General features: G+C 37.0%; 3 protein-coding genes across 7 annotated transcripts; 1 reads left to right on the plus strand and 2 right to left on the minus strand.

The window, feature by feature from the left end:
- The first annotated feature begins 40 nt into the window (after positions 1-40).
- On the plus strand, positions 41-6,510 carry LOC110801394 (aspartyl protease AED3). The gene is made up of 3 exons (XM_022006746.2): positions 41-663; positions 2,742-3,216; positions 5,992-6,510. The coding sequence occupies exons 1-3, from the start codon at positions 181-183 to the stop codon at positions 6,345-6,347; spliced, it is 1,314 nt and encodes a 437-aa protein (XP_021862438.2). The 5' UTR covers positions 41-180; the 3' UTR covers positions 6,348-6,510.
- A 68-nt stretch (positions 6,511-6,578) lies between these two features.
- Positions 6,579-8,911, minus strand: LOC110801393 (uncharacterized). The gene is made up of 2 exons (XM_022006745.2): positions 6,857-8,911; positions 6,579-6,773 (listed from the first exon to the last, which is right to left on the minus strand). The coding sequence occupies exon 1, from the start codon at positions 8,798-8,800 to the stop codon at positions 6,887-6,889; it is 1,914 nt and encodes a 637-aa protein (XP_021862437.2). The 5' UTR covers positions 8,801-8,911; the 3' UTR covers positions 6,579-6,773; positions 6,857-6,886.
- Positions 8,912-10,020: 1,109 nt separating this feature from the next.
- Positions 10,021-17,299, minus strand: LOC110801387 (putative disease resistance protein At3g14460). 5 transcript variants are annotated; one of them, XR_008924031.1, is made up of 3 exons: positions 16,815-17,299; positions 11,373-14,909; positions 10,021-10,620 (listed from the first exon to the last, which is right to left on the minus strand). XR_008924031.1 is itself a non-coding variant. In XM_022006738.2 (2 exons), the coding sequence occupies exons 1-2, from the start codon at positions 17,220-17,222 to the stop codon at positions 11,559-11,561; spliced, it is 3,759 nt and encodes a 1,252-aa protein (XP_021862430.2). In that variant the 5' UTR covers positions 17,223-17,299; the 3' UTR covers positions 10,021-11,558. The 5 variants fall into 5 exon arrangements, 1 of the variants encoding a protein (XP_021862430.2); XR_002536894.2 differs by having other exon boundaries at positions 10,021-10,632; XR_002536893.2 differs by having other exon boundaries at positions 10,021-10,636.
- Between the last annotated feature and the right edge of the window lie 9,777 nt (positions 17,300-27,076).

The raw sequence follows: 27,076 nt of genomic DNA on the forward strand, positions 1-27,076 counted from the left end.
CTATGAAACACACTACCAAGTGCCCACTTCAGTACTTCACACACACTCACTCACTCACTCATGACACATCCGCTCTCATCCCACCTTATATCGCTATATATACTCTCACAAGTCACAACCCATAACCCCTATTACCCTATACCCAAACAATAAGCTAAGAAAAGCACATTGTTAGCCATAATGAAACTCCTTCACTTCACTCCCCTCTTCATTCTCCTTCTCCAACTCTTCTTCCTCACCCGACTCGGCCTCGGCCAACCCGATAATTCTTGTAACTTCCCAGAAGACAAGGGCTCAACCCTAAAAGTGTTCCATGTATCAAGCCCATGTTCACCATTTAAGCCAAAGAAAATGTCATGGGAAGAAAGTGTAATCCAAATGTTTATGGAGGACAAGGCCCGATCACAATACTTGTCGAGCCTCGTTGCACGGAAATCAATAGCTCCTGTAGCGTGGGCTCGGCAGCTGATCCAAAGCCCAACCTACATTGTAAGGGTGAATGTTGGGACACCTGCTCAAACATTTCTTATGGCTTTAGATACAAGCAATGATGTTGCTTGGTTGCCTTGTAATGGTTGTGTTGGTTGCGGTCCATCCCTTTTCTCATCCGATCAATCTAACTCTTTTAAGCCTGTTTCTTGTGGCACTTCCCACTGTGCGCAGGTACTTCTCTTCTCTCATTTTATCCTTTTCGTTTTACTTCATTCTTCAAATTGTTTACACTATATTTTATTCTACTTTTTACATATATATTTTACATTTACATTTTCATTTTCATTTGGCAAACCACAAAATACAACTTACTACAATTTATTATGGGACTCCACCAAAACTATCTACTCACAACACATTTTATTTATTTTTTTTCACACTTACATTGATAGACAATTTTTAACTTCTTATTTCCCAACTTGTTACCCGGTTATCCCCACCATCACATACTCATTAAAATTCCTTAATTATTGTGCAAATTGCAAAAGATAATATGTACGGTGAGTTGATATATTTACAGTTGTTTTTGACAAAAACATGTTTCAGGCATCAATTAGGTATTATAATGAACAGGCAAATTTGCCAAAAAAGATCTTTTATAACCCAAAATTTGCGAGAAAAGATTTTGTATAATTTTTTTACCTTAATGTAATTTTTTTTTGCGAAAGACAACCAAATGGAAGTTTCCGGCATTGACTTAGTTTTTCCGGCAACTGACTTGCACGTGTGGCTTAAGTTTGTCTAAAGACACTTTCCCGAGTCTTGAATTTTTAAACTTTAGGTTCTAAAGCTTAGAATTTTGGATTTTTTTTTCAACTTTAGGTTCTAAAGCTTAGAATTTTGGAGGAAAATTGGGTGTAGTTAGCAAAATAAAGCTAAATATATTGCATTGAAAAGTGGGAAAATGTAGGGGAAACCGTAAAAAAGAAAATATAGTGTATGAAAAAGTGTGAAAAGTACTCCCTCCGTCCCTTAATACTTGCACCGCTTTCCTTTTCGGGTCGTCCCTTAATACTTGCACCGTTCTATAAATGGAAATTTATACCAATATTATATTATTTCTCACACTTACTTACTAACCCCACCTACACCCATATTCTCTACAAAAAATCATTTAAAAATTCACACCTCCACTCACCACTCTCCACCTCTTACACAATTCCACTAACTATATTAAAAAATACCCCACTATCAACTAATATCCATTAAATTAATAAATCAATTCAAATGTCTTAAACTCTGCACCGGTCAAACCGGTGCGAGTATTAAGGAACAGAGGGAGTAATGTTCAAATAAGAAAAGAAGACTATAATTTTGAAACTTATGTAGTAGTATTTGTATATACAATATGTTATGGTAATCCTTTAATTACTCCTTCCGTATTTTATTAAAGGAGCCATCTTTTATTGTTATCATTCTTGTCTATGTAGTTGTCCTTTCATTCCAGTTGTGACTCTTACTTAGTGGTATCAGTCGTATTATTAAGGGTAATATTAGATGCTTAATTTTATTTAGTTTTTATTTTATATAAACTTACTATATTTGGAAATTTTAAGTGGACGATTATTTCGAGAGGACCTAAAATAAATACTCCATGTAACTTATTCAGAAAAAGTTATAAGATGATGAATCTACCTTCATGATTAGAACTTCAAAAAAGTCATAAAGTTGTTATTTTTATAAAGATTAAAGTTTAAATTTGTATATAATTAGTTTGTTGTTTTTAGAGGCATAATTAGTTACTCCTAGTGAAAGGCAAAAAAATTATAATTACAATTTGTAGTGTCATTTTTAACATGATCGTTATCAATAAGATTTGTCAGCCACATCACTCAAAAACAAGAATTTTCATCCCTTTAGTTATTAATATTACCACGTATTTTCTGTTAACTTGATTTCATTTGTTTTTTCAACTTATTAGAACTTGGGTATATGACCTGATGGATGGGCTATTGATCTAGCATTGGGAAAAAGCTAGTATCAATTATTATTTTTTTGCAAACATTATATTTGTAGTATCATTGTTCCATACCACTAGCACTACTGGATTTACAATATTACTAATTACTCCGTATGTTTTATGTGGATGTTTAATAAATTACTTGGTTAAAGTTATGGCCTATGATCGAATTCTGTGTTCAGGGTCTTTTCTTTTTTACATTTTATTCTTTACATCATTTGGGGTCTCTCTTTGCCCAAAACAAAACAAAAAACTAAAACTAACAATATATGTTTTACTCCACTCTTAGGTAACAAACCCTGTTTGTGTTCATAAAATATGCACCTTCAACCAAACCTATGGAGGATCCACCCTAGCGGCCACTCTCTCACAAGACACCGTGGCCCTAGCCCGAGACCCTATCCCACACTTGGTGTTTGGATGCATTAAAAAGACAACCGGGTCATCGGTTCCACCACAAGGGCTATTAGGCCTTGGACGAGGCCCATTATCGCTCCTTTCGCAGACCCAAAGCCTATATCGATCCACATTTTCTTACTGCTTGCCTAGCTTTAGGTCATCCAACTTTTCAGGTTCGTTGAAGCTTGGCCCGGTAGCCCAGCCTAAAAAGATCCATTACACACCATTGCTTAAGAACCCAAGGAGACCTTCCCTGTACTATGTTAATTTGGTTGGAATCAAAGTGGGCAGAAAAACCTTAAGCATTCCACCTGCTGCTTTGGCCTTCAATCCTACCACCGGAGCTGGCACCATTATTGATTCAGGTACGTCATTAACCAATGCAGGTTTTTTTAGTGTTTATCAATTAAGGCATGCATCCTAAAGAATAATCGCAACATGTTGTTCGACTTTTATGTTTGTCGATACAAACTTTGATCACTAATATCTTTAATTATCTATCAATAAATGAAACTTTGATGTTTAAAAAATATGCATTTACAACATTTTAAATGAAAACAATTTACTAAAATACTTTAGTAAGACTATGAAATATGAATAAGGTTAAAGTTAAACTATTGAAATTTTTCTTAAACAATATGGTTGGGTTCCTCCATTTTTCTGTTTTTTATATAAAACAAAATAAATAGAATATAAAACCACAAAATTAGTTTCTGGTTTTGAATATGATCAACATCATTACTATAGGTATAGTATCACTATTATTTAATTCATGATTCAATCTAAATCATAGGATTTTTGGATCAAATAACCAAATTTTGAAAAATGGTTGTGATATCGAACGATGCCAGTAGAATAGTTGACTCTTTCAATTTTTCTTAAACATTGTTTAGTCGTTAACTATATACTCCCTCCGTTCTACTAAGATGCTATGTGGATGAAAACTCATGGTGTGTTCTCTTCAAATTATAAGGCCTAAACTTATCTTATTTGAACTTGTCGGAACTTATAAGAACTTATCTGAACTTATAGAAACTTATAGGACCTTATAGGACCTTATTTAACTTATAGGAACTTATATGACCTTATTGGAACTTATAGGACCTTATACGACCTTATCGAACTTTATAGGATCTTATATGACCTTATAAGACCTTATAGGACATTATAAGATCTTATTAAACCTTATTAGACTTTATTTAAAGTTTATTAGATTATTACTAAACTTTTAACCATTAAAATATTGAAAATAATTATCCAAAATTTATACTCTGATGATTGAAACAATCAATTGATAAGATATAAAAATATGTTACCTCTAAATATTTACAGGCGGTGTTGCAAAACGTTGTGATTACTACTACGTACATGTTATTTGTTGTATGTCTCACAAAAAAGACCGTTAATTGATTTGTGATGTACACGTAATATTTAAAATTAAGTTTTTCCCTTAAAATTATATTGATAATAAATTAATAATAACATATTAATTAATACTTACAAATAATTGATAATTATTAACTTCAATTAGTGATCACAAAGAATATTAATATAACAACATAAATATGATGTATTTAATATAACAACGCAAATAATCATAATGTTACTTATTTTATTTAAGAACTTATTGGAACTTATAGGACCTTATTGTATTTATAACACCTTATTAGACCTTATTGGAACTTATATGAACATATTAGAACTTATTAAAACTTATTGAAACTTATAAAACCTTATCTGAACTTATAGGACCTGAATATAAGGTCCTATAAGTTGAAAAGAACAAAACCTCACTTTATAAAGACTTTGTTAAAGTTTGGCTTGCGAGGCAAATCCTCTTAGACAACAATAATGTCTATTCGGCAATCTTCATGGAATAAAGGGAATATCGATCTTAATAAAATCTAGGCCTAGGGATTAAGGCTAAAAGTCGGTAAGTTATAGGTTAAAATCCCCTTTCCCATGAATAAATTGCATTGTTTGTGGGATTCATTAGCGCGCCAAAGCGTTTTTTTCTATGGTATAGTGGGTTAGTGTAGTTTCAGTTTATAGTTTAGATTTAGCGTTTTTTTCTATAGTGTAAACATAGTGTCGGGCTTCAGTTTTGTAGTCTTCCGGAGAATGGAGCGTAATCATATACCGTTCGGCTAATCGTTTTTCTTTGAAGTCTATCCACCAAGTTTACTTGGAACTGGGGCTGGGATAGTTCGAGGTTAGAGCGTAGTTTCATTGTACGGTTTGTTCTACACAAAGTGTTTTACTAGTTCAGACTACTTGTAATTCACCCATTAGAAATGATGGTGTCAGGTAGTCCACCTTGATTTTATTTCCTCATAAAAAAATTAATAAATAAATAAAACATTAGCGCGCTAAAGCGGGAAAAAGGTATGGACTGATGTCTTGTGTTGGCAGTTTAACATTTCTTGAATCACCCTTTGAAAAGAAAACAGTCCTTACATGTCCTACTGAAAGACTTATTTTGAATTTTGGTGGGCACTATCTGTAAAGTGAGAAACAGAAACACACCCGTGATGGACATACCCTGATGCGGTGATGCCCCCATTCTCCTGCCCACTTCCTTAATTTTAGTGCATAGTGATCATCAAAGTTACTTCCGGCCAAAATTATATTTGGACCACCACCTTAGGAATCAGGCACCATTTTTCACAAATGTTACCCTTTTTCTTTTACACCAGTAACAGTTTATTTTGTCAACTCTACTATTATTCCCTTACCATATTGTTGGCGTGACCTTATCTCGCATTATTTTTACGAAAGTATTACAATTTTGTACGGAGTACTAGTTTCTTTGGGGCCTAGCTCCTCTTTTGAACCAAAAAGTTATTTTTACAAAAACTATTATTCTCCTATATGTTGCGCGCTCAGACTCTTATTGGAGTGTCATGTTCGACAAGAAATCGGAAAATTCGACACCTTTTGACACTCTACAAGGCCACTATATATTTGGATGTCATGTCGTATGACAATGAAAAATACATAGTGTATGACAATTATATATTTATAACGATACACAGCATTACACCCCTGATAGTATGCGACGATTATTTCCAAATGAAAAATACATAGTGTATGACAATTATAATATTATAACGATACAATGGCAATGAATAATGAATCAGGTACGGTGTACACCCGGCTAGCACTACCAGCATACACGGCATTGCGCGACGAGTTCAGGCATCAAATGAGGAAGGCGAACGTGACATCCCTAGGTGGATTTGATACATGCTATAGCGTTCCAGTAACTGTATCATCCATAACATTCCTTTTCCAAGACATGAAATTGACAATGGACCAAGACAACTTCCTGCTTCGCAGTGCGTCCACCAGCATCTCGTGCCTGGCTATTGCAGCCTCCCCGGACAATGTTAACTCCTCCCTCAATATCGTTGCTAGCATGCAACAGCAGAACCACAGGGTCGTCTATGATATCCCCAACAATAGGATTGGCATTTCTCATGAGTTATGTACTTAGATTCATTTTTAAGGTAATATATTGGGGTTTGTTAATGTATTATTAGTACAACCTAAGTGTCATTATCAAATAATGTCCCTGACTTTAAAGCTCTTGATTTTCTTTCTTAATCAATCTTGTGGATTTGCCGGGAAACAGATTGTTTGAAAGATTTGTTTTATCACGGGTTTTGGACTCCTGGTTATGTTCATCTGTGTACGTTATATCATCTCATCCACTCACAAAGACAGATACAAGACAATGACTGAGTCATTATATAAATAAAAATGCTTAAAGAGAATGAGCGAGCACCATAGATTATTTTACATAGGGTAAGTATTAAAGCATATGCGAAATCAAATAGGCAAATGACAAGGCCTTTCTTCCATTTTATTTTAATTTTTTTTTTTAAAATTTAACTCCAAGCTTGCGTCTCACTTGGTAAACCTGCAATTGTCATTTCATAGACAGATTAGGCCATTAGATTGGTCCAGCGCAGTTAATTAGTGCAAGGTATTTACAAATTTTACCTCGATCGTATATAGTATCTTTTGTTATCGTTACCCTTTTCTGCTTAACATGATCTTTGCCGCAAACTTCTTGACACTAGAACTGGAGGAGTATTCTTCCTTGTTGGAGCTGGACGAGAATCCTACATTCAGCTCTTTGTTTGCTGCGAACTTGGAACAAGCACTCGTCACAGTTTGTGCTGCACTTCCATATTGCGCCGCACCTCCATATTGGGCTGTACTTCCATATTGTGCCGCACTTCCATATTGTGTTGTACCTCCATATTCGGCTGCACTTCCATATTGCGTTGCACCTCCATATTGGCCTACACTTCCATATTGTGATGCACCTCCATATTGGCCCACACTTCCATGTTGTGCTCCACTTCCATATTGCCCCGCACTTCCATATTGAGCTGAGCCCATATCCTTGTTTTGGCTTGCATAGTTATTGGGCTTGGTGACCCAACCATTTCCATTTCCATTTCCATTTCCATTTCCATGTCCACCACTAACATTATGGGATGGGTACTTGGTCAGTATTTCATCCATAATGTCATGAACACCCTCATCCACATGCTGGTCGTAGTCCGTGTAGGAGGCGTGCGCTGAATTATTGATTTGGTTTGTCCCAAATCCATTGCTGGACTTTCCACCCCAACCGTATTGTCCGCCCTCTCCGTGCATGGTGTTGTTCGAGCTACTAAAATTATTTGGCCCCGAGTATTTAGTGGGCGGATTAGCCCAACCATTACTCGTGTGATGTGTCCCGTTGCCAAATTGATGAACTTGGGTTGGATTAGAGAACTTATTTGATGAGTTGGTCCAACCATGATTCACGTTCCCCGCCATTTGTTCATGTTTATGCATTCCTTGGCCAGAGTGTAGTGTTTGGGCTGGATTAGAGAACTTATTTGGTGAGTTGGCCCAGCCATGACCCGTTTTCCCCATCATATGCTCCTCGTTATGCATTGACATATCAGCGTAATGATTTTGAGTTGGACCAGAGAAGTTATTTGGTGAATAACCATGTTGCCGAATTGACTTATCATCATGATGAATTTGGTTTGAATCTGAGAATTCATTGGGTGAGTGATCCCAACCATGCTCATTATTCTCCATCATTTGTTCTTTTTTATGCATTGTCAGACCAGACTGATGAGTTTGACCAGAGCTCGGAAATTTACCGGGTGAGTTAGCCCAACCAATATCTGTTTTTCCTGCTATATAATCTTCATCGTGCATAGCAAGGTCCGAGCGTTGAGCATGGGTTGGGCTAGAGAATTTAGAGCTTGAGTTAGCCCAACCCTGTTCCGTATTTCCCATCATATGCTCTTCTTTACGCGCCATGAAGCCCGATTGATTAGTCTTAATCTGGCTAGGGTATTTTGGACTAGGGAGTGTGCCATAACCACCTTCAGATCCACCATCACCATAATTGTAACCCTTTTGCTCTCCTTCCTTGTACATGGACTCATCTTGATAGTATTGGGCTGGCATAGAGTACTGATTGGGCTTTTTAGACCAGCCCTGCTCCATTTTTCCCATCACATGCTTCTCATCATGCATGGTGAGACTAGATTGGTCCACCATGGCTGGGTTTGGGCACTTTGGAGAATTGCTAGCCCATTCCTGGCCCACAATACTGTCATGCCTCTTCATTTTCCCCATCACATGATGGCCTTCTTGCACATGAATTGATGGGCTTGGGAGCGCGCTTTGGGCATGGGCATAGTACTTGGTGGACTTGTTTCCGTTAACATGACTTGACCCATTTGTATCAAAGCCACCTATAGATTGGCCCAATAAATCATCTTGGGCCACCCCATCATAGCTTGATGAAATGGGCTTGTCATCACTTGCATACTTGGCATAGTTTGATTGGCTCGTATGTTCTTGGTGCTCATATTTGGAGAAGCTTTTTTGGTTGGCACCATAAGAATAGCTAGGCTTGTATACTTTCATGGATGATATAAGCTAATGATAATACTAACAAATGTTTTTCTTCAAAGGGTTTAAAATTTGGGTTGGAGTTGGAATTGGAACTGATGAGTTATACCATAGAGCATTCTAGTCCCATTATATAAGGTGAACCAAGATATAAACTTAGATTCTTTTTGGTGCAAAAAATATAAATAAATTTTGTGATGGATTCTTGCTCCACTTGCATGTTCCATTCTCAATTTTTTTATGGTCATGGAAGAAAGTATCTGAAAATTTCTCCAATGGTCATAGGCATTTGTTCCACTTGTCTACTCTTTTTATCTTTTGGAATATGTGAATTCTTTATAAATGAAGTTAAAAAAAAGACAGGTCAGTTCCTCGTTTTATTATAGTTCTTTTAATTTAGTGTTTTAAATAATTATTTAATATATTTTCTAAATTGAAAATAAGTTAGCAATACATAAACAATTCAAGTGTTGGATGATGTAATTAATATTTGATTTGCCTTGATCAATATTTTCATTTTTAATTTCTTATATACGATTACAGGGGCTATAAAAATCATTCTCCAAATAATAATAATCCTTAGTTTTATTATTGTTACGGTGTACTATGTATTACTAATACCACACTATATATCACAATTTAATTTTATTTGCAAAAATCAGTATTACTATGTATATTTAATGTGGAGCACAAGTGATACTCCATATTCTTTTTGCGTCCTTTCCCCTCTATTGCCGTTGAGAGAGAAAGTTAGAGAGAGAATAAAAAGTATAAAACACAGTTAATTGTAGAAAGCTAGCTAATCCGGATATAATTTTGCTTTTTTTAAGAACACCAATATAATTTAGTTTTAGTTATTCCTAAACATTTCTCATGGTTAATTTATTATAGGTTTTATAGTGACATATTCTTTTACATATACACTAGTTTAATTTTGATAGTATCGTTATCTAATAAGCACATGGTTCACTATTATATATATTTTTTATGTAGATTGTTTGATACTATAGAGTATATGTTAATATGTTATGGCCATTCAGTGGTACTAGAATCAGAGCCTTTTCTTTTTGACAGGAACAAGAATCATGCTTTAGTGTTATTCGATCATATAAAAGTACATTTTTTGTCGACATCCTGATATTGAAGAAGATTTGTATTACTGACTAGTGTTTATTAGCTCCAATCCTTTATTTTTAGCAATACTATAACCGAAAGTTCAAATTCCACCAGCAATATATTTATACTGGAGTATATATTTCGTAGCAACTTTAACCGAGAAGAATAGTATACACCAGAACAAGTGCTGCAGATGCGATATGGATCATTTTAGAAAGAATCAATGGAAGTGTAAACTGACAAGTCACGCTAATTTTCTATCCCGTTCGATTCCCAGGCCATACTGTTCCAGTATTCCTTCCTCAGATGCTTTCTGATCGAGGAAATCTGTCACTTGCTATCAGATCAATTAAGCAGCAAGTTTACTAGAAATTGACTATGGCCTTGACAGGAAAACTGAAGAATGACTAAAATTGGTCGGCTATGGCCTTTCTGATTTGCAATGCGCGTTCTCATGCCTGTAATCTCGTACTCCACAACTCAAGTACTACAAATACAACTTGCAAAACAAAGGGTAATAAAAGACTAGAATAACAGGAAAAAAAACAGTGAATACTTGGGAGTTGGGATGTATGGTATGAGCTTATCATTACTGCAGGGATCGGACTTGATGCAAGATTATCAATTTTTGTATTTCAAGATAGGAAGGTAAAGATTGCTGTAGTCTGTAGAGATGGATAATCCTTGATTGAAAGCACGCAATAGAATCCCCTTGTTATCTGCAACCAATCCTGCCTAGAAGTCACAGAGTTAAACATTAAAGCGTTCTCAAATGCCAGAAAAAGGTCTGAACAACCTACACCATAAAACTAATATCGATCTACTGTTTCCTGAATCAAATTAAATTTCAGCCAATAGACTACAATGAAATTATAATGGTGATTCATATCAAACTTGAGGCCACTTGAGTTGGTAAAAGTTGTTTTACAAGACTACAACAGCCCCAAAGTTATAACCCTGAAAACTTGAAAAGTAGTTAAGTACGATGCAAAATTGCATTTTGAAAAAATAGAAAATCAGCCAAAAGGTCTTGCGCGCACAAGGTGTACAATAAATTTATTGTACACCAAGATAACTTTTATGCAAATTTTCATAACTTTAACCTATTTTTCTGTAACTTTTATATTATAAAGTTAGATAAACATTTTAAAGGGTCAAACGATTAATTTATACATTATTAGTGATTTTGAAGAAATAATTTTTATTCAAATGAAAAAATTTATCATTAAAAAATAGATAACTTTTACATATATAAATGTAACTTTTAAGCATTTTGAGTCAACTTTTACTCCGGTGTACAATATTTATTGTGCACCCATTGTAAATAAGAATTTGTGAAAACCAGCCTATTTTTCGATAAAACTATGCACCATGGCCTAACAAAATACTTAATCAAAGTGATAAGATTATGAGCATCTTAAGCAGCAAATAATATCTACTCTGATTTTTCAAGCGAGTTGCTGAGACTTACACAATCCTTGTACGGACTATTCCACCATCCTTGTATTCTTCTTCGGATCTTGTTTGTCTTCTGCTCGGCCACATTTCGGATCCTACCTCGGTCATCTGGATATCTATCTGACCTTCGTCAGCTGCTTCAGTCTCTGTCTTCCTTTCAGGTCCGCAAGTATCATTACAGGGACTTCAAGCAAGATTACTAGTATACACGCAGATGAGTAATGCACGATAGAGTATGACGAAGAGGATCCCTTTCCATTTGATCTCTCAGCAAAGGACATTGAACAACCCATAATTCTTTAAGTCCACGAGGTAGAGAATTGTCAACAAAGTTTTCGAGTTCTTTACATCTCCTAATATAAAGGGAACTTAGATTCAGAATACGTAAGCAAGATACCGATTTCAAGTTTGGGAAACCACTAATGGCTAATCCAAGTAATGATGAGGGAAGATCAATATCCTGATTTGGGAAGGTATGTATTGAATTTGATGACCACCCTACATCAGAAATTGAGAGCTTTTCAAGAGAATTAAGGTTCTGCAACTCCCACTCTTGCATTGGTTGTTCCATGCTAAGGCCATCCAAGTAGAGTGAAATCAAGTTCATGGGTAGACCGCCTTTTGGAAAGTAGTGTATTTTTGGACAATTTGTAAGAATTAAGTCTTGGAGGGAAGTGAAGTTATGCATTTGATTTGGGAGAGACTCCAGGTTTCGACAAACTGATATCAGAAGATTTCGTAGGCCAGAGAGAACAAGATCTTCTGGAAATGAGATAAGATAAGGACATTCACTTATTGTTAATGTGGTGAGAAGAGACAGTTTAGACGGGCATAAACCTTGTTCAAACAGTAAAAGCTCAATATTTCCACTATGTGCTTGAAGGCGATCTTTACACAACAAAGTTGACAGACTTTGGCAATTGACAACCTCCACAACCTCCAGAGAAATCTTTTCACCACTGGAGGAATATGATTCCCCAAATTCCACAAACTGTAGCTTCTGGCAACTAGAGATAACTAATTGCCGCAGGGTGAAAGGTAGCTGATCAACCATGACTAGGGATGAACAGTCATCTATTATCAACTTTTGGAGTCGAGGGAGGCTTGGAAGTGAGGCATATAACTGCTTGCAATGTTGTATCTCAAGTGTTTGTAGCAAAGGGAGACAGGAAGGTAAATATTGCTGTAGAGATGGACAATCTTTGATTGAAAGCTCTTCAAGGCAAGAGAATCCCCTGTTATCAGCTGATGTCTGCAACCAACTCTCCCAAGAATTCATAGACTTGAATCTCAGAGTTCTCAATGCCGGAAACGGGTCTGAACAACCAACACCTTGAAAATCACAACCTACTGTTTTAAGGCCACGCATTTCTTGAATCATAAGTTCCTTTAACGAGGGAAGCTTCCCTAGTGGTGGTAGAAATTCACATCTCTCACAACCTACTAAATTTATGATAACCATGTTAATGAAACAAGGGTCTCCCAACCAACTTGGGAATGTCACTCCCTTATAGTTCCTAATAGTTAACACTTTTGTAGATTTGTGAGGCTCCAGCTGATGAAGCACATCTATCTTTGTGTTGTCATCAACCCCGTTAGTAAAGCTTCCCCATTCCCATACCATTTCCAACTCATCAAGACCTGATTTCTCATGCAACCTTGCTTCTTCTGCATCATTGGAGTTTACCACATTTTCTAATCCAGTTATTGTTAGCTTTCCCCTAAGATATCTCATGTTCTTCAACTCTCTTATGATGGGTGCATTAGTTCCTATGATAAAATTTTGCAGTGTTTGCAGGTTCGCCAAATTCCCTATCCCGGATGGCATCTCCTGCACGGAGGTTCCATCAATATCCACATGGCGAAGGTTAGTTAGGCATCTCATATTTGTTAACAACTTTTGAAGTTTGCTACAGCCTTTTAACAACAGAGTCTGGAGATTAACAAGGTTGCTTATAGAGTCCGGCAATTCTTCAATACTATTATACGAGAGATTAAGATACCTTAAGAGTTTAAGATCACCAATAGCATCAGGAAAATTTTTAACATCCATGTGAGGTAGCTGCAGCACCCTCATGCATTCAAACTTTCTTACAAGATCAAGTACTTGAATTGAAGAACCGGGATGAATATGCTTGTTAAAATGAGCAAAAGTACGAAAGTGGCTGACCTTTTTTAGGGGAAAAAGATCTTTGTAATCTTCATGTTCATCTAGTTTAGAGAAGGATATATGTCGAGCTCTACAAGAAGCCTTCTGCGAATCATTACTTACAGAAATATCCTTTATTGCAAAGCATATATCACCTGCAACCTGTCGGGATAAATCACTTTGTAGGCTGTGCATTTTGAAGTATTCAGATCCCTTCAAGCTCCGATCAAAAAATGATGTTGATACTAGATCATGAAAATACTCATGGCCTATGTCTTCCATTTGCTTGTTTCCCACATTTCCTGGTAAAAGGCCTTCAGCCATCCATAATAAGATGACATCCTTCTCCGTGAAGATATGATCATATGGGAAAATAGAGCAATAAGCAAAACACCGTTTCAAATGGGATGGGAGGTCATGAAAACTCAACTCCAACACCTGCAATACCCTGTTCTCATCCATGCTCAAAGTATCATAGTCGAGCGTCTCTTGCCATTCACTCTCCTCCACTTTGGTCCTCAAATGGCCTCCAAGAGCTTTCGCTACCATGGGAATGCCTTTACACTTTTTAATCATGCCATCTCTCATTGAGCTGAAATTTGGGCTTAAAGCAATATTGGCATCATCAAACGCATGTTGCATAATTAGATGCCAACAATCATCATCCGAAAGATACTCCAACGAGATCATACTATTCGGATGAGGATTCATGATCCTTGCCACTTTCTGGCTTCTCGTGGTAGCCACAACTCTACTTCCCTTCGCCCCTGCTCTTAATGGGGTTCTTAGGTCGTTCCAATCACTATATTTCCCAGTCCACATGTCATCAAGCACGATCAAGAATCTTTTATTTGTTAGCACTTGCTTTAATCTCACTTGAGCTTGATTGAGATCACAAAACGTGTTGGTTTCACCAGTGATTGAATTAAGAATTGATGTTGTTATTCTTTTAGCATCAAACACTTGAGATACGTAAACCCATGCTTTTAGAGCAAACACGTCAACTTGCTCATCATTGTACACGAGTTGAGCAAGAGTCGTCTTACCAATGCCTCCTTTTCCAACAATAGGAATGACAACATAGTTATTGCCAGGACTTGAGTTCTCGTCATTCAGTAATCGATGTGTGATCTCTATTCTGTCACCTTCCCGTCCATAAACAAATGGCTCACATAACAAAGAAGTTGATTCTCTCCAGCTTTTCCATTGTCGTTCTGTTCTTTGTGGAGTTACTTGTTGATGCATCAAATGAACTGAAAGCCCTAAGCCCTCAGTCTGGCTCAATATTTCTTTCAATTGCTGATCAATCTCTTCTATCCGTGCTGAAAAATCTTGGCCAGTGTTAAACATTAAGGACAGATGTTCTACAGCTTTTGCCCCACCAACAACAATGCTTTGTACCTGTTGGAAGACAATCGCTATTTGTTACTGAGGGCTATTATAGTTTAAATGAGGCAAAGAAACTTGAAAACTAGTAAACCTCATTACTGTAAAATGTAGGATTCTTAGTGAAATTGTATACTCCATAGTATACTCATTGAGAAAGAATTAGATACTGCTAAATTGTGGGATGTGTGCCGTTGTACATGCTTAAGCTACATTACATATATGTTTCCGTGCATGAAAAATTGTGGGGTATAAAATATGAAATTATTCAAACTTATTGCAGAAAATCTATATGAAATTATCCTGAACATCTCATACTTTGACAATATTCCTAAACATAACCTTCCATAAAACCCCACAATATTGCTTAAATTTGTACTATACAAAGTACAAGTGAGAATATCATGTTCAGCAGTTCATCTGATTGTGACATTTCGTCGAACAGTTGGTATGCAAGATTGAAGCACTATTTGATAAAGAATTTTCAGGCGAGAAACAAAACAATCAGAAACATTGGTTTGAACAAGGTAGAAATGGTTGAATTATGAGAAAATTCCGACAAGAACAAGTAGTTGCAAATTTCAGCCTAAAAACTACGGAGCAGAAAAATACAGGGGAACAGTAGATGCTCTGTTTCATACTCCGTAATAAAGAATCTTATCGGAGTGTCAACTGTTAAAAGTTGTGTTAGGGGAGCTAACCTGATATATGTGTTGAAGTCTTCTGAAACCAGTTAGTCTGAACTCTGAAGTAGTTAAATATACGTTGTTAACAAAGTTAGTTAGTGGTCTGTTGGAGTTAGGGATTAAGAATCTGATCGTTAATAGTCTGAAGTAGTTAACAGTCGGATTGTTTTAGCTTTTGAGTTGTATAAATAGCTACATCTATAGCTTGTAACAATCATCTGGGAAATCAATAATATTACAAACTTCTCTCTTTTCTCTTTGCAGTCTTCTCTCTCTTAATCATCGTTAGACTCCTCAATAGATTAAAAAAAGTGTGTACCAAACAATTAAGGTACGATTTCTTTCAAGAAATGTCCCTGATCTTTGAATAAAAAATCACTAAAAAATTATCGGGTTTCTAAAATTCATTGATATCTTTTGTTTTTAAAACTTAATACACCAAATGACTTTAATAACGTTATCAACTCAATTAACCCACTAATCCTTAATTAATCCACCCAGCTAAGTAACCCATTTTTTCCCACATAAAAAGTATTCATATCGTGCAATCAATCTCTTGTTAAAAAAATTAAAAAATATCGTGCAATCAGGGCTAACCTAGTTTTAATAAATTTGAGTTATCCCAATATTATTCCCAACTCAAACCAAATAATGGACATGGATAAAATTGTTAAAATCCCCATGATAAATTATCTATTCTTAATCCAATTTTTATTCTTATTCATATGCCCATTTCATACCAAACAACTCGTAAGTCCTCAAATTTCCTAAAAGTACGTGCATTTTCTCAAGCGGTCTTAAGGCCTTTATGTATTAACATTCCATTGAGTAAACCGCAACTAAACGAATAAAAAAACAAACATTTTGAAACACCAATTTATTATGACAATCTTCCTTGGTTCACTCTTTTTTACTTCGTTCAAGCTACTCCGTATTATTCAAGGTAAGCTACTGAATTTTAAAAATTAAATAAGAAAGAAAGATCACGAGTATACAATTAAGTAGAAAGAGGGAAAAAAAACCAATTTTGTAAATTCAAAACTTTAAAAAACAAAAAAAAAAAATTGTTACTTTTTCCGTCCTTAAAAGATTATCCCGTAGTTAAGAATCACTCTATTAATAATTGAGTGTAAAATATGCATATGAGTTGGTAGTATGAGCCCACGAGGAGAGAGATAGAGACAGAACAAGTGGGAAACAATACATAAAGTGGAAGAGTTAACCGGTCACTAACCATGTTGTTATTTGTTAAACGAGCAGAGTTAGAGTTGGAGTTGGAGTTGGAGTTGGAGTTGGAAACACGGGCGTGGTTATCTTGTTTGATCATCAACTCGTAAAATTGAGCTTGAGTAGCAAACGCATCCAACACATCCTCCAAGTCATAAGCCAAGTCTTGAAGATCCATCATCCATGACTTAACACCATTGTTGTTGTTATTGCTTTCGACTTGCTTCAGCTCCGCGTCACTTAATACGGCCTCTATCATTCTTAGTTGTTTTTCCCATTGTTTTAAGGTTTGTTGTTGTTCTTGTTTTATCCCTCCTCTGTTCACCAGCTTCATGAACATGTTAACTCCAGGGGACATTAGCTTCTCAAACAACACTTGTAGAAATGCTGACAGGAAAGTTTCTCCAATTGCCATTTTATGTATGATCAATTCGTTATTTTACAACTTTAGTGGAAAGATTCAGGATTTATTACATTTCATTTGGGGTTGTTCTTGATAATTTATTGGGGGTCTAACACCATTATTTGAGTAGAAATGTCCAACAACGTACCTCATGGTTTCGATTAGTCAAAGTCAATATAGTCAACCTTTAACTATATCCACCCACCATTGCATATTAAAACAATTAAAGAATAATCTACCAAAAATTACACATGTCACTTCTTGTGCAAAATTTTTCCGTCAATAATCATTTTTCTAAATATCGTACCTATTTTATTTTTATTCTCTACCCTTTTTTATAAACTATTTACGTATGGAAAAAATATTGTAAAATTTATAAATTATGAAAATAATAGATACGACATAATAATAATTTACTAAATTATTTTGGTTTTACTCAAATCAATATATTAATAATGGAAAATATTATTCACTCCATATTCTGGTCAAATTGCCATATTACTTTATTACGCATTTTAAATATGCATATTAGATGAATAAATTTAAATGAGAATGTTCAAAATTTTGTAATTACGCAATAGTTTGGGGAAAATTCAGTTAAATATTTTGTAAAATAAAATGATCAAAATCCTTGCGTGCACGGAATCTAATCTAGTGTTGCTATAAAATGTAATTAGAATAGACTTATCTTGATGATGTGAACAATCAGATAAACATAGAATGAACAATTATAGTGTCGTGGAATATAATTATCCTAAAAGACGTATTCCCACTACCTCCAAGTGAAGGAAATATTGAAGTCACAAAGGATCCATAATCCAGGTCATTGAAAGGTTGGGCGACCAATGACTAATGAAGATTACATTGAAAGTAGATTTTAGTTCAGTTTCTTGAACTAGATGGACTTGATATGTCAGAAATCTTTTGCATAGATACTTATTGGATCTTGTATCAGATTGACCATGAGACCACTTTAAGAGATTAATGTTATGTCATAAGTGAAGGAAATAATGCCCTTGGTCCAAGTATGCATTCTATGTTAAGTCTAATAAATGCGGTTCAGTATTAATTAACAAGTTAATAATTCAGTGAGATCAAGTGAGCTGAATGCCTAGCTAGAGGCCGCTTCAGTTCAAGTGGAATTAATGATATTAATCCACAGCTTACTCTTGACTGAACCCGTAGGGTCACACAAATAGTACGTAAACGGATCAAGTATTTAATGGCATTAAATACTCCATCTATGAATATTCGGAACCGACGGATCTTGGTTTCAGTGGGAGCTAAGATCGTCACAGGCAAGAAATGAATACTCCGGAAACGATGATATTGCCGGAAACGGAAATATGGATCGTATCGGAAATATGAATATTATCCAAGTCGTAGATGTTGCCGGAAACGGAAACATGGTACGTATCGGAAAATATTATTGGAAATGGAAATATTACCAGAATCGGAAATATTGCCGGAAACGGAAATATTGTCAGAATCGGAAATATTACCGGAATCGGAAAATAATTTCGGAAACGGAAATATTAAATATTTGTTCGAAACGGAAATTAATTCCGGAATCGGAAATATTAAATATTGTTCGTATCGGAAATAAATTCCGGAACCGGAAATTTAATCGGAAGCGTATCGTACGAATTAGCATCGGACGAGGCTTGCCGGACGAAGGCCCAGCACGAAGCCGGGGCCATCGCCCAGCAAGCATGCGCGCCACAAGCCCAGCCAAGGCAGCGCCCAGGCCTACCGCAAGGCAGGCCCAGCGCGCGCCAAGGGCCACGGATGCGTGGGCCGCGCTGCGTGGGCTGCTGCTCGCACGCGCATGGGCAGCCCTTGTGGCTGCCGTGTGTGTGTGAGTTTGTGCTCATGCGTGATTCCTGAATCTACAAGAGTCAGTGTATGATTAAATTTCTATTCCTAATTGGATAAATTAATTAAATAGAATTCATGTAGGATTCTAATTTCAATTAATTCGTATCCTACTAGGATTACGATTCCTTTTCCATAACTCTATAAATAAAGGCCTAGGGGTCATAATTTATACACAAGTTTCAAAGTATTCAAAAGTGAGTTTTTTGAGAGAAAATTAAAACACACATCTTGCTCATAAAGTGCCGAAATTTTCTAGTACCTTAAGGGCGATTCTAGTTGGTCAATCTTAAGGCGGATCCGGACGTGCTGTGGACTATCTACGGAGGGACGACACTTGGAGTCCTAAAGACTTGTTCTTGTTCGGTTCGGGCGCAGCTAGGGAGGGCACGCAACAAAGAGTATGCATCTAAATTATGCTATATGATTATGTGTAAATAATATGTTGTCCCGGGTTAATGGTTGTTTCCGCATGATCTATGTAATGTCATATGTATCATAACCTAACAGTGGTATCACGAGCCCCTTATTATTTTCATAATCTAAATTGCATGAACATGGTTAAATATTACAAATTTGCAAGAATTAAAAGGGGTGATTAATTTTCGTAATTGTTAATTAATTGCAAATTGCGTTTATTTAATTATACGTACGCAGTTTTTCGGCAGTTTCTTCGTTACTCATCCGAATTGAGTGATTTTTGTGTCAATTCCGCATGTAAAAGGCATTCTAAAATTTTGACAAAAATAGTATTTTTCTGCCGAACCCAGAATTCTCAAATTCGAAGCCTAACTATGACTTTTCGAAGGTTTTAGTTTTTCGAATGCAAAATTTCGTAAATTTAAGATGTTAAATTAAATATTTGCGATTCTTGTTGATAAATCTTGAATTTTTGATTGACCTACTGCATATGTTTAACAAGTTTGAATGCCTAGTCTTGTTAATTATGCAATCTAATTTGTAATTATGATTAATTTGTTGAAAATTAGAATAATTTAGAATTAATTTGATTTTCATAATTAATTGTAATTTAATTAGAAACCTATGATTAAAAACCACCATAAAAATTGTAAATTTACGATAAATTTTAAATTTTTATGACCTAGACTTGAATCCATAACAATCGGAAATCAATTGGATAATAAATTTTCGATTTTTCGCCCTAAAATTATGAAATTAATAATATCTATTAATTTGTCATTAATTTTAAATATAAATTTTAAATTTTTATGCGATTCGTTCATATAACTTGCACGCACGAAGCAATGGACGCTTCGTGTTACCCTTAAGGGGTGTTGTATAATGCGGGCATGCGACGACGAGCAAGGGAGCTCGTCGCCCGTGCGGCACGAATGCAATGAGCAAGGGCGTAGTGCACGAGCACAAGGCAGCAGCCCTGCCTTGTGTCGTGTGCCACGAGCAATGAACGAATGGGCATGGGCGAAGGGCGAGCCAAGGCAGTCGCGTGTGGGCAGCAAGCGAGCTGCGCCACAGCGCGCGCTGCCTCGCACAAGAGCGCGCAGCCTCGCGCGCAGCGAGCGCAAGCTCGCGTGCCACGAGCGCTGCGCCCAGCATCACTCGCGCGCACAGCGCGCGATGTCGCGCGCCCAGCGAGCGATGTCGCGCGCCAGCGAGCGATGGCTCGCGCCAGCGAGCGATGGCTCGCGCCAGCGAGCGATGGCTCGCGCCAGCGAGCGATGGCTCGCGCGCACAGCGAGCGATGTCGCGCGCCCAGCGAGCGATGTCGCGCGCCCAGCGAGCGATGGCTCGCGCGCCCAGCGAGCGATGTCGCGCGCGCGCACTGCGAGCGATAGCTCGCGTGCGATGAGCGCTGGCGCGCGCAGCGAGCACGATGTGTGCGGAGGCTTGCGATAGGGAAGCAGCAGCTATGCGACGAGCGCATGGGCTGCGCGCACATGGCCAGCAATGGCTGTGTGCGTACGGTCCATGGGCGTGCAACGCGTAGGGTGTTTGCGTTACGATTAGATCGTTTTGAATGTTTAATTTGAAAATTTCAGTTCACGTAATTTTAATTAATTTTAAAATTAATAATTTGAATTATTTTCTTGGATTTTAATTTTGAATATTATAATTATAATAAATGTTATTTATTCTAATTATTTTACTAAAATTAAAATCATGAATTAATTTAAATACGACTGAAATTAAATTAAAATTTTGGATTCAATTATAAATTGATATGAGCTTTAAATTTTAATTAAATTTGTATGTTTCCGGTTGGACTAGAAATACATTTTTATGTTTAAAATTGGTAAAGCATATGAATTTATTGGTTTAAGTGGGAGCGCTTTTTAGTCATAAACTCTTGATTAGGTCTACAAATCCTTAAGGTTAAAACAACTTGATTAGAATTAATAAGGACTGAATAATTGGTAGATTATTGGTGCCCTTGATTAATTGCTGCAAATGTTTACGTGATGCATAATGTGTTTTACTAACCAGCTATGTGGGCCATTCATGATAATGAATGGGTGAATGGTATATATTGTATATGTACTGTTTTGCAGGTTATGAAGTGACTAGTATGGCCCAAATAGGATAGAAAATATGGTCTGCGTACCATTAATTTGAATGTAATTGGTCTAAAGTACCAAAGTCATTTTTCAATTCAAATATGGTCTGCGAACCATCAAATAGTTGTAATTAGTTATAGCTTATCCTATTTGAAGAAAATGGTGCCTCCCACGGAGATTTTCAAGACGGACTTTGAAGTCAAAGCTTCAAGATGAAGTCGGGCCATACTAGATCACAAATATCTTATGCATGTTTTAAGTTATTTATTGCTTTAAATATGTCTTAAAATGCATGAGATCAAAAGCTTGATTATGTTGCATGATTAAGGATTTTAGTTCACTTAAAATCTAACCAACATAGTAAGAGCCTTAAGTTCCAAACTTAAAAATTGAGTTAAAAGGTGCCATGCCAAAATATACACTTGCTTGGATATCCTTTACATCAATCTAGTAATAGTTTTCGCTCAGCGAGGTGTTACTTATTGGTCCTAAAGGGGCAAGGTACACAAATAATTGTGAGTACATGTTAGTTTTGGTGAAACTCAATGATATAAGTAAGGAGTCCTTTTATGTCGTGGCAAAATCGATAGGTTTACCTAATAAGTTCTTAGACGTACCTATCAACCAAGAATAGTTTCTAGACTATTAGCAAAAGGCTTTTGCTTACCTAAGATGTTCTAGGATTAAGTCGACAAACTGTGCTTAGTTCTTCAATGATTTTAGGATCTTGGAATCATTTTATTCACACCTGCCGGAACACATAACTTGAATAAAATGCTTAATAAACATTGAATTATGCATGTATGCTAGAATTTAAGTTTATTAAGAGAAACTGTGAATGGTTATTTATTTGTTTATTCTTTTCAATTGTAGTTTTTAATATGGCAAACAACAATTCATTCAACATTCGATCAATTCTCGAAAAGGAGAAGTTGAACGGGAAAAACTTCCTTGACTGGCAAAGGAACTTGCAAATAGTTCTTATGCAGGAAGAAAAGGAGTATGTCCTAGATGAGGCGATGCCCGAAGCTCCTGGCGACGGGGTCACTCAGGCTGCCCTCAATCGTTGGATTGATGCCAACAAGGATGTGAAATGTCTAAAGCTCGCCACCATGAGTGCGGATCTGCAGAAAACGTTCATCAACTCAGATGCTTTCACAATCATCAGTGAGTTGAAGAACATGTTCCAAGATCTGGCTCGAGTCGAAAGATTCGAGACTCATAGGCAAATTCTTGAGACCAAGCTTAAGAAAGGCGAGCCCGTAAGTCCACATGTTCTCAAAATGATTGAGAATATGAGTCGGCTGGATCAGCAATTTTCTCAGGAAATGGCTATAGACACCATCCTCCATTCTCTTCATAGCGGGTATGATCAGTTCAAACTGAACTACAGTATGAATAGTCTGGACAAAACGCTCACTGAGCTTCACGGTATGCTGAAGACCGCTGAAAAGACGCTCAAAAGTGATAAGCAGGATGTGCTTATGGTGCGTGGGGGCAAGTTCAAGAAATCTGGAAAGAAGAGGAATGCTAAGAAAGGTGGCAACAAGGCCAGCCCAACTAAGCAAACTGGCGCCAAATCTGCAAAGAGGAAGGTCAGTCAACCCACTTCTGAATCCGAATGCTTCTACTGCAAGAAGAAGGGGCATTGGAAGAGAGATTGCTTGAAGCTAAAGGAAGATCAGAAGAACGGAACAGTCGTTCCATCTTCAGGTATTTTCGTTATAGACTGTATACTTGCTAATTCAACTTCTTGGGTATTAGATACAGGTTGTGGCTCACACTTATGTTCCAATCCACAGGGACTAAGAAGAAGTAGAAAGTTAAGCAAGGGTGAAGTCGACCTACGAGTGGGAAATGGAGCACGGATTGCTGCATTAGCCGTAGGAACTTACTATTTGTCGTTGCCCTCCGGGCTAGTTTTGGAACTGGAAGAATGTTTCCATGTTCCAAGTCTTACTAAAAACATCATTTCAGTTTCTTGCTTAGATGCTAAGGGATTTTCCTTTATAATAAAAGACAATAGTTGTTCGTTTTATTTTAAAGAGATGTTTTATGGATCTGCTAGATTAGTCAATGGACTTTATTTATTAGATCACGACAAACAAGTATATAACATAAATACCAAAAAGGCCAAAAAGGATGATTCAGATCTCACCTATCTGTGGCATTGTCGATTAGGCCATATAAACTTGAAACGCTTAGAAAGACTTCAAAGGGAAGGAATTCTAGAACCATTTGACTTAGAGGATTATGGTAAATGCGAATCATGTTTACTTGGCAAAATGACAAAGCAACCTTTCTCCAAAGTTGGAGAAAGAGCAAATGAACTATTGGGTTTAATCCATACAGATGTATGTGGACCAATGAGTACAAATGCTAGAGGTGGTTTCAGCTACTTTATCACTTTCACTGATGACTTCAGTAGGTATGGTTATGTCTACCTAATGAAGCATAAGTCTGAATCCTTTGACAAATTCAAGGAATTTCAGAGTGAAGTAGAGAATCAATTAGGCAAGAAGATTAAGGCACTGCGGTCTGATAGAGGCGGTGAATATCTGAGCTATGAATTTGATGACCATCTGAAAGAATGTGGAATTCTATCAGAATTGACTCCTCCTGGAACACCACAATGGAACGGTGTGTCAGAACGGAGGAACAGAACCTTGCTAGACATGGTCAGGTCAATGATGGGTCAGGCCGAACTTCCATTAGAATTTTGGGGACATGCACTAAATACAGCTGCACTCACTATAAATAGAGCTCCGTCTAAAGCTGTCGAAAAGACTCCATACGAATTATGGTTTGGAAAGCCTCCAAATGTGTCTTTTCTTAAGATTTGGGGATGTGAAGTTTACGTCAAACGATTAATTTCAGACAAACTTCATCCAAAATCTGACAAATGTATCCTTGTGGGCTATCCAAAGGAAACAAAGGGGTATTACTTCTACAATACATCTGAGAACAAAGTGTTTGTTGCTCGAGATGGTGTCTTTTTGGAGAAGGATCACATTTCCAAAATGACAAGTGGGAGAAAAGTAGACCTCGAAGAAATTCGAGTCGAACAACAAACTCTAGAGAATGCTCAAGATGACATTCAGGATGAAACTCAGAGATCTTTAGAAGAATCTGGTGAGAATCATGGTCAATCTAGAAATGTTACCCCGCGTAGATCGCAAAGATATAGATCTCAACCGGAAAGGTACTTAGGTATTTTGACGAACGAGAGCTATGACGTTCTATTACTTGAAAGTGATGAACCTGCGACTTACAAGCAAGCTATGACGAGCCCTAGATCCAAGCAGTGGCAAGAAGCCATGCAATCTGAATTAGACTCCATGTCTGAAAACCAAGTATGGGATTTGGTCGATTTGCCAGATGGCTACCAAGCCATTGGAAGCAAATGGGTTTTCAAACTGAAAAAGGACAAGGATGGGAAACTTGAAGTTTTCAAAGCTAGATTGGTTGCAAAAGGTTACAGGCAAGTCCACGGTGTGGATTACGATGAAACCTTTTCACCAGTTGCAATGCTAAAGTCTATTCGAATAATGTTAGCAATCGCTGCATATTACGATTACGAAATATGGCAGATGGATGTCAAAACTGCTTTCTTAAACGGCGTTTTAACAGAAACTGTGTTTATGACACAGCCTGAAGGTTTTGAGGATCCAAAGAATGCTAAAAAGGTATGCAAGCTAAAGAAGTCAATCTACGGATTGAAGCAGGCATCCAGGAGCTGGAATATACGTTTTGATGAAGCAGTCAGTGACTTTGGTTTCATCAAGAACGCGGACGAATCTTGTGTATACAAGAAGGTCAGTGGGAGCAAAATTGCTTTCCTAGTATTATATGTCGACGACATATTGCTTATCGGAAATGACATTCCTATGTTGAACTCTGTCAAGATTTGGCTTGGGAAATGTTTTTCGATGAAGGATCTAGGAGAAGCACAGTACATATTGGGCATCAAGATTTACAGAGATAGATCTAAAAAGATGATTGGACTTAGTCAAAGCACTTATATCAATAAGGTGCTTGATAGGTTCAAGATGGCGGACTCCAAGCGAGGCTACCTACCCATGTCTCATGGAATGACTCTAAGCAAGACTCAGTGCCCAAAAACACTTGATGAGCGTAGACGAATGAATGGGATTCCATATGCATCATTGATTGGTTCAATAATGTATGCTATGATATGTACACGCCCGGATGTTGCGTACGCACTCAGTGCTACGAGCAGATACCAGTCAGACCCAGGAGAGGCGCATTGGACTGCTGCCAAGAACATTCTGAAGTACCTGAAAAGGCACAAAGATGACTTCCTGGTCTATGGTGGAGATGATGAATTAATTGTTAAAGGCTATACGGACGCAAGTTTCCAAACCGACAAAGATGATTTCAGATCACAGTCTGGGTTTGTCTTCTGCCTCAACGGAGGAGCAGTAAGCTGGAAAAGTGCTAAGCAAAGCACCATTGCGGATTCTACAACTGAAGCGGAGTACATTGCTGCACATGAAGCAGCAAAGGAAGCTATATGGCTAAGGAAGTTCATATGAGAACTTGGTGTAGTCCCCTCCATTAAAGGACCAATAGCCCTGTATTGTGATAATAACGGAGCTATTGCACAGGCAAAAGAGCCTAGACACCACCAGAGAGTCAAGCATGTACTTCGTAGATTTCACCTTCTACGAGAGTTCGTTGAAAGAAAAGAAGTCGAGATAAGCAAAATTGGAACTGATGACAACATATCAGATCCATTAACTAAACCTCTGCCGCAAGCGAAGCACAACTCGCACACTGCAGCTATGGGAATCAAGCATATTGGAGAATGGCTTTGATGTCTCTGTTTAATGTTTTAAAGTTTTAGAGTTTAAATCTTTGTAAAACATTATTGGTTAATCATTCACAATAAATGAAAGGAATTCATTTTTCCATTTAATTTGTGGTTTATTAAATGATGAGTCCCTTCAACTTGACGATATATTCAAGATAGACTGTCAGGACCAGTCCTGTGACTAAGAAATGTCTATCAAGTGAACTTGAATGTCAAAGGTTGAAAATGGTCCCTAATCGGAGTTTTCTATAAAATTGGACGCATAGAAAACGTTAGACGATTAGAATGCAAGATGACTAGTAGTTCTGTTTCTTGAACTATGTGGACATGGCAATGTCATAATCATTTGCATAGATACTTACTTTGGGAAGACTAGTATCGGACAAGACCTATGAAACTTTACTGTAAGAGATGAAAGTCTGTCATAAGTAAATTTCATTAAATTATTAGACACTAAATCCTCAATACCTGAGTGATTTGAGATTACTTGTTTGAGAACTGGTTGCTTTGACGTTGACCAACCGTCGCACCGTAAAAGGAGGCTATAAAGGCAACGCTCAGGTAATCACCTATCAAACGAAGTCTAATCTCAAGATCGCAAGATTGGGATTGTCCTCCCATAA

The sequence above is a fragment of the Spinacia oleracea genome, chromosome 1 (assembly GCF_020520425.1).
Source record: "Spinacia oleracea cultivar Varoflay chromosome 1, BTI_SOV_V1, whole genome shotgun sequence".
NCBI classification, from domain to species: Eukaryota; Viridiplantae; Streptophyta; class Magnoliopsida; order Caryophyllales; family Amaranthaceae; genus Spinacia; species Spinacia oleracea.

Excerpts from the sequence above, each read along its gene's own strand:
- LOC110801393 (XM_022006745.2), bottom strand. The coding sequence starts at position 8,800 with ATGAAAGTATACAAGCCTAGCTATTCTTATGGTGCCAACCAAAAAAGC.
- LOC110801387 (XM_022006738.2), bottom strand. The coding sequence starts at position 17,222 with ATGGCAATTGGAGAAACTTTCCTGTCAGCATTTCTACAAGTGTTGTTT. Across the intron at positions 14,910-16,814 it reads GTTTAACAAATAACAACATG|GTACAAAGCATTGTTGTTGG; the intron begins GTTAGTGACCGG and ends GTCTTCCAACAG.
- LOC110801394 (XM_022006746.2), top strand. The coding sequence starts at position 181 with ATGAAACTCCTTCACTTCACTCCCCTCTTCATTCTCCTTCTCCAACTC. Across the intron at positions 664-2,741 it reads GCACTTCCCACTGTGCGCAG|GTAACAAACCCTGTTTGTGT; the intron begins GTACTTCTCTTC and ends CTCCACTCTTAG. Across the intron at positions 3,217-5,991 it reads TGGCACCATTATTGATTCAG|GTACGGTGTACACCCGGCTA; the intron begins GTACGTCATTAA and ends ATAATGAATCAG.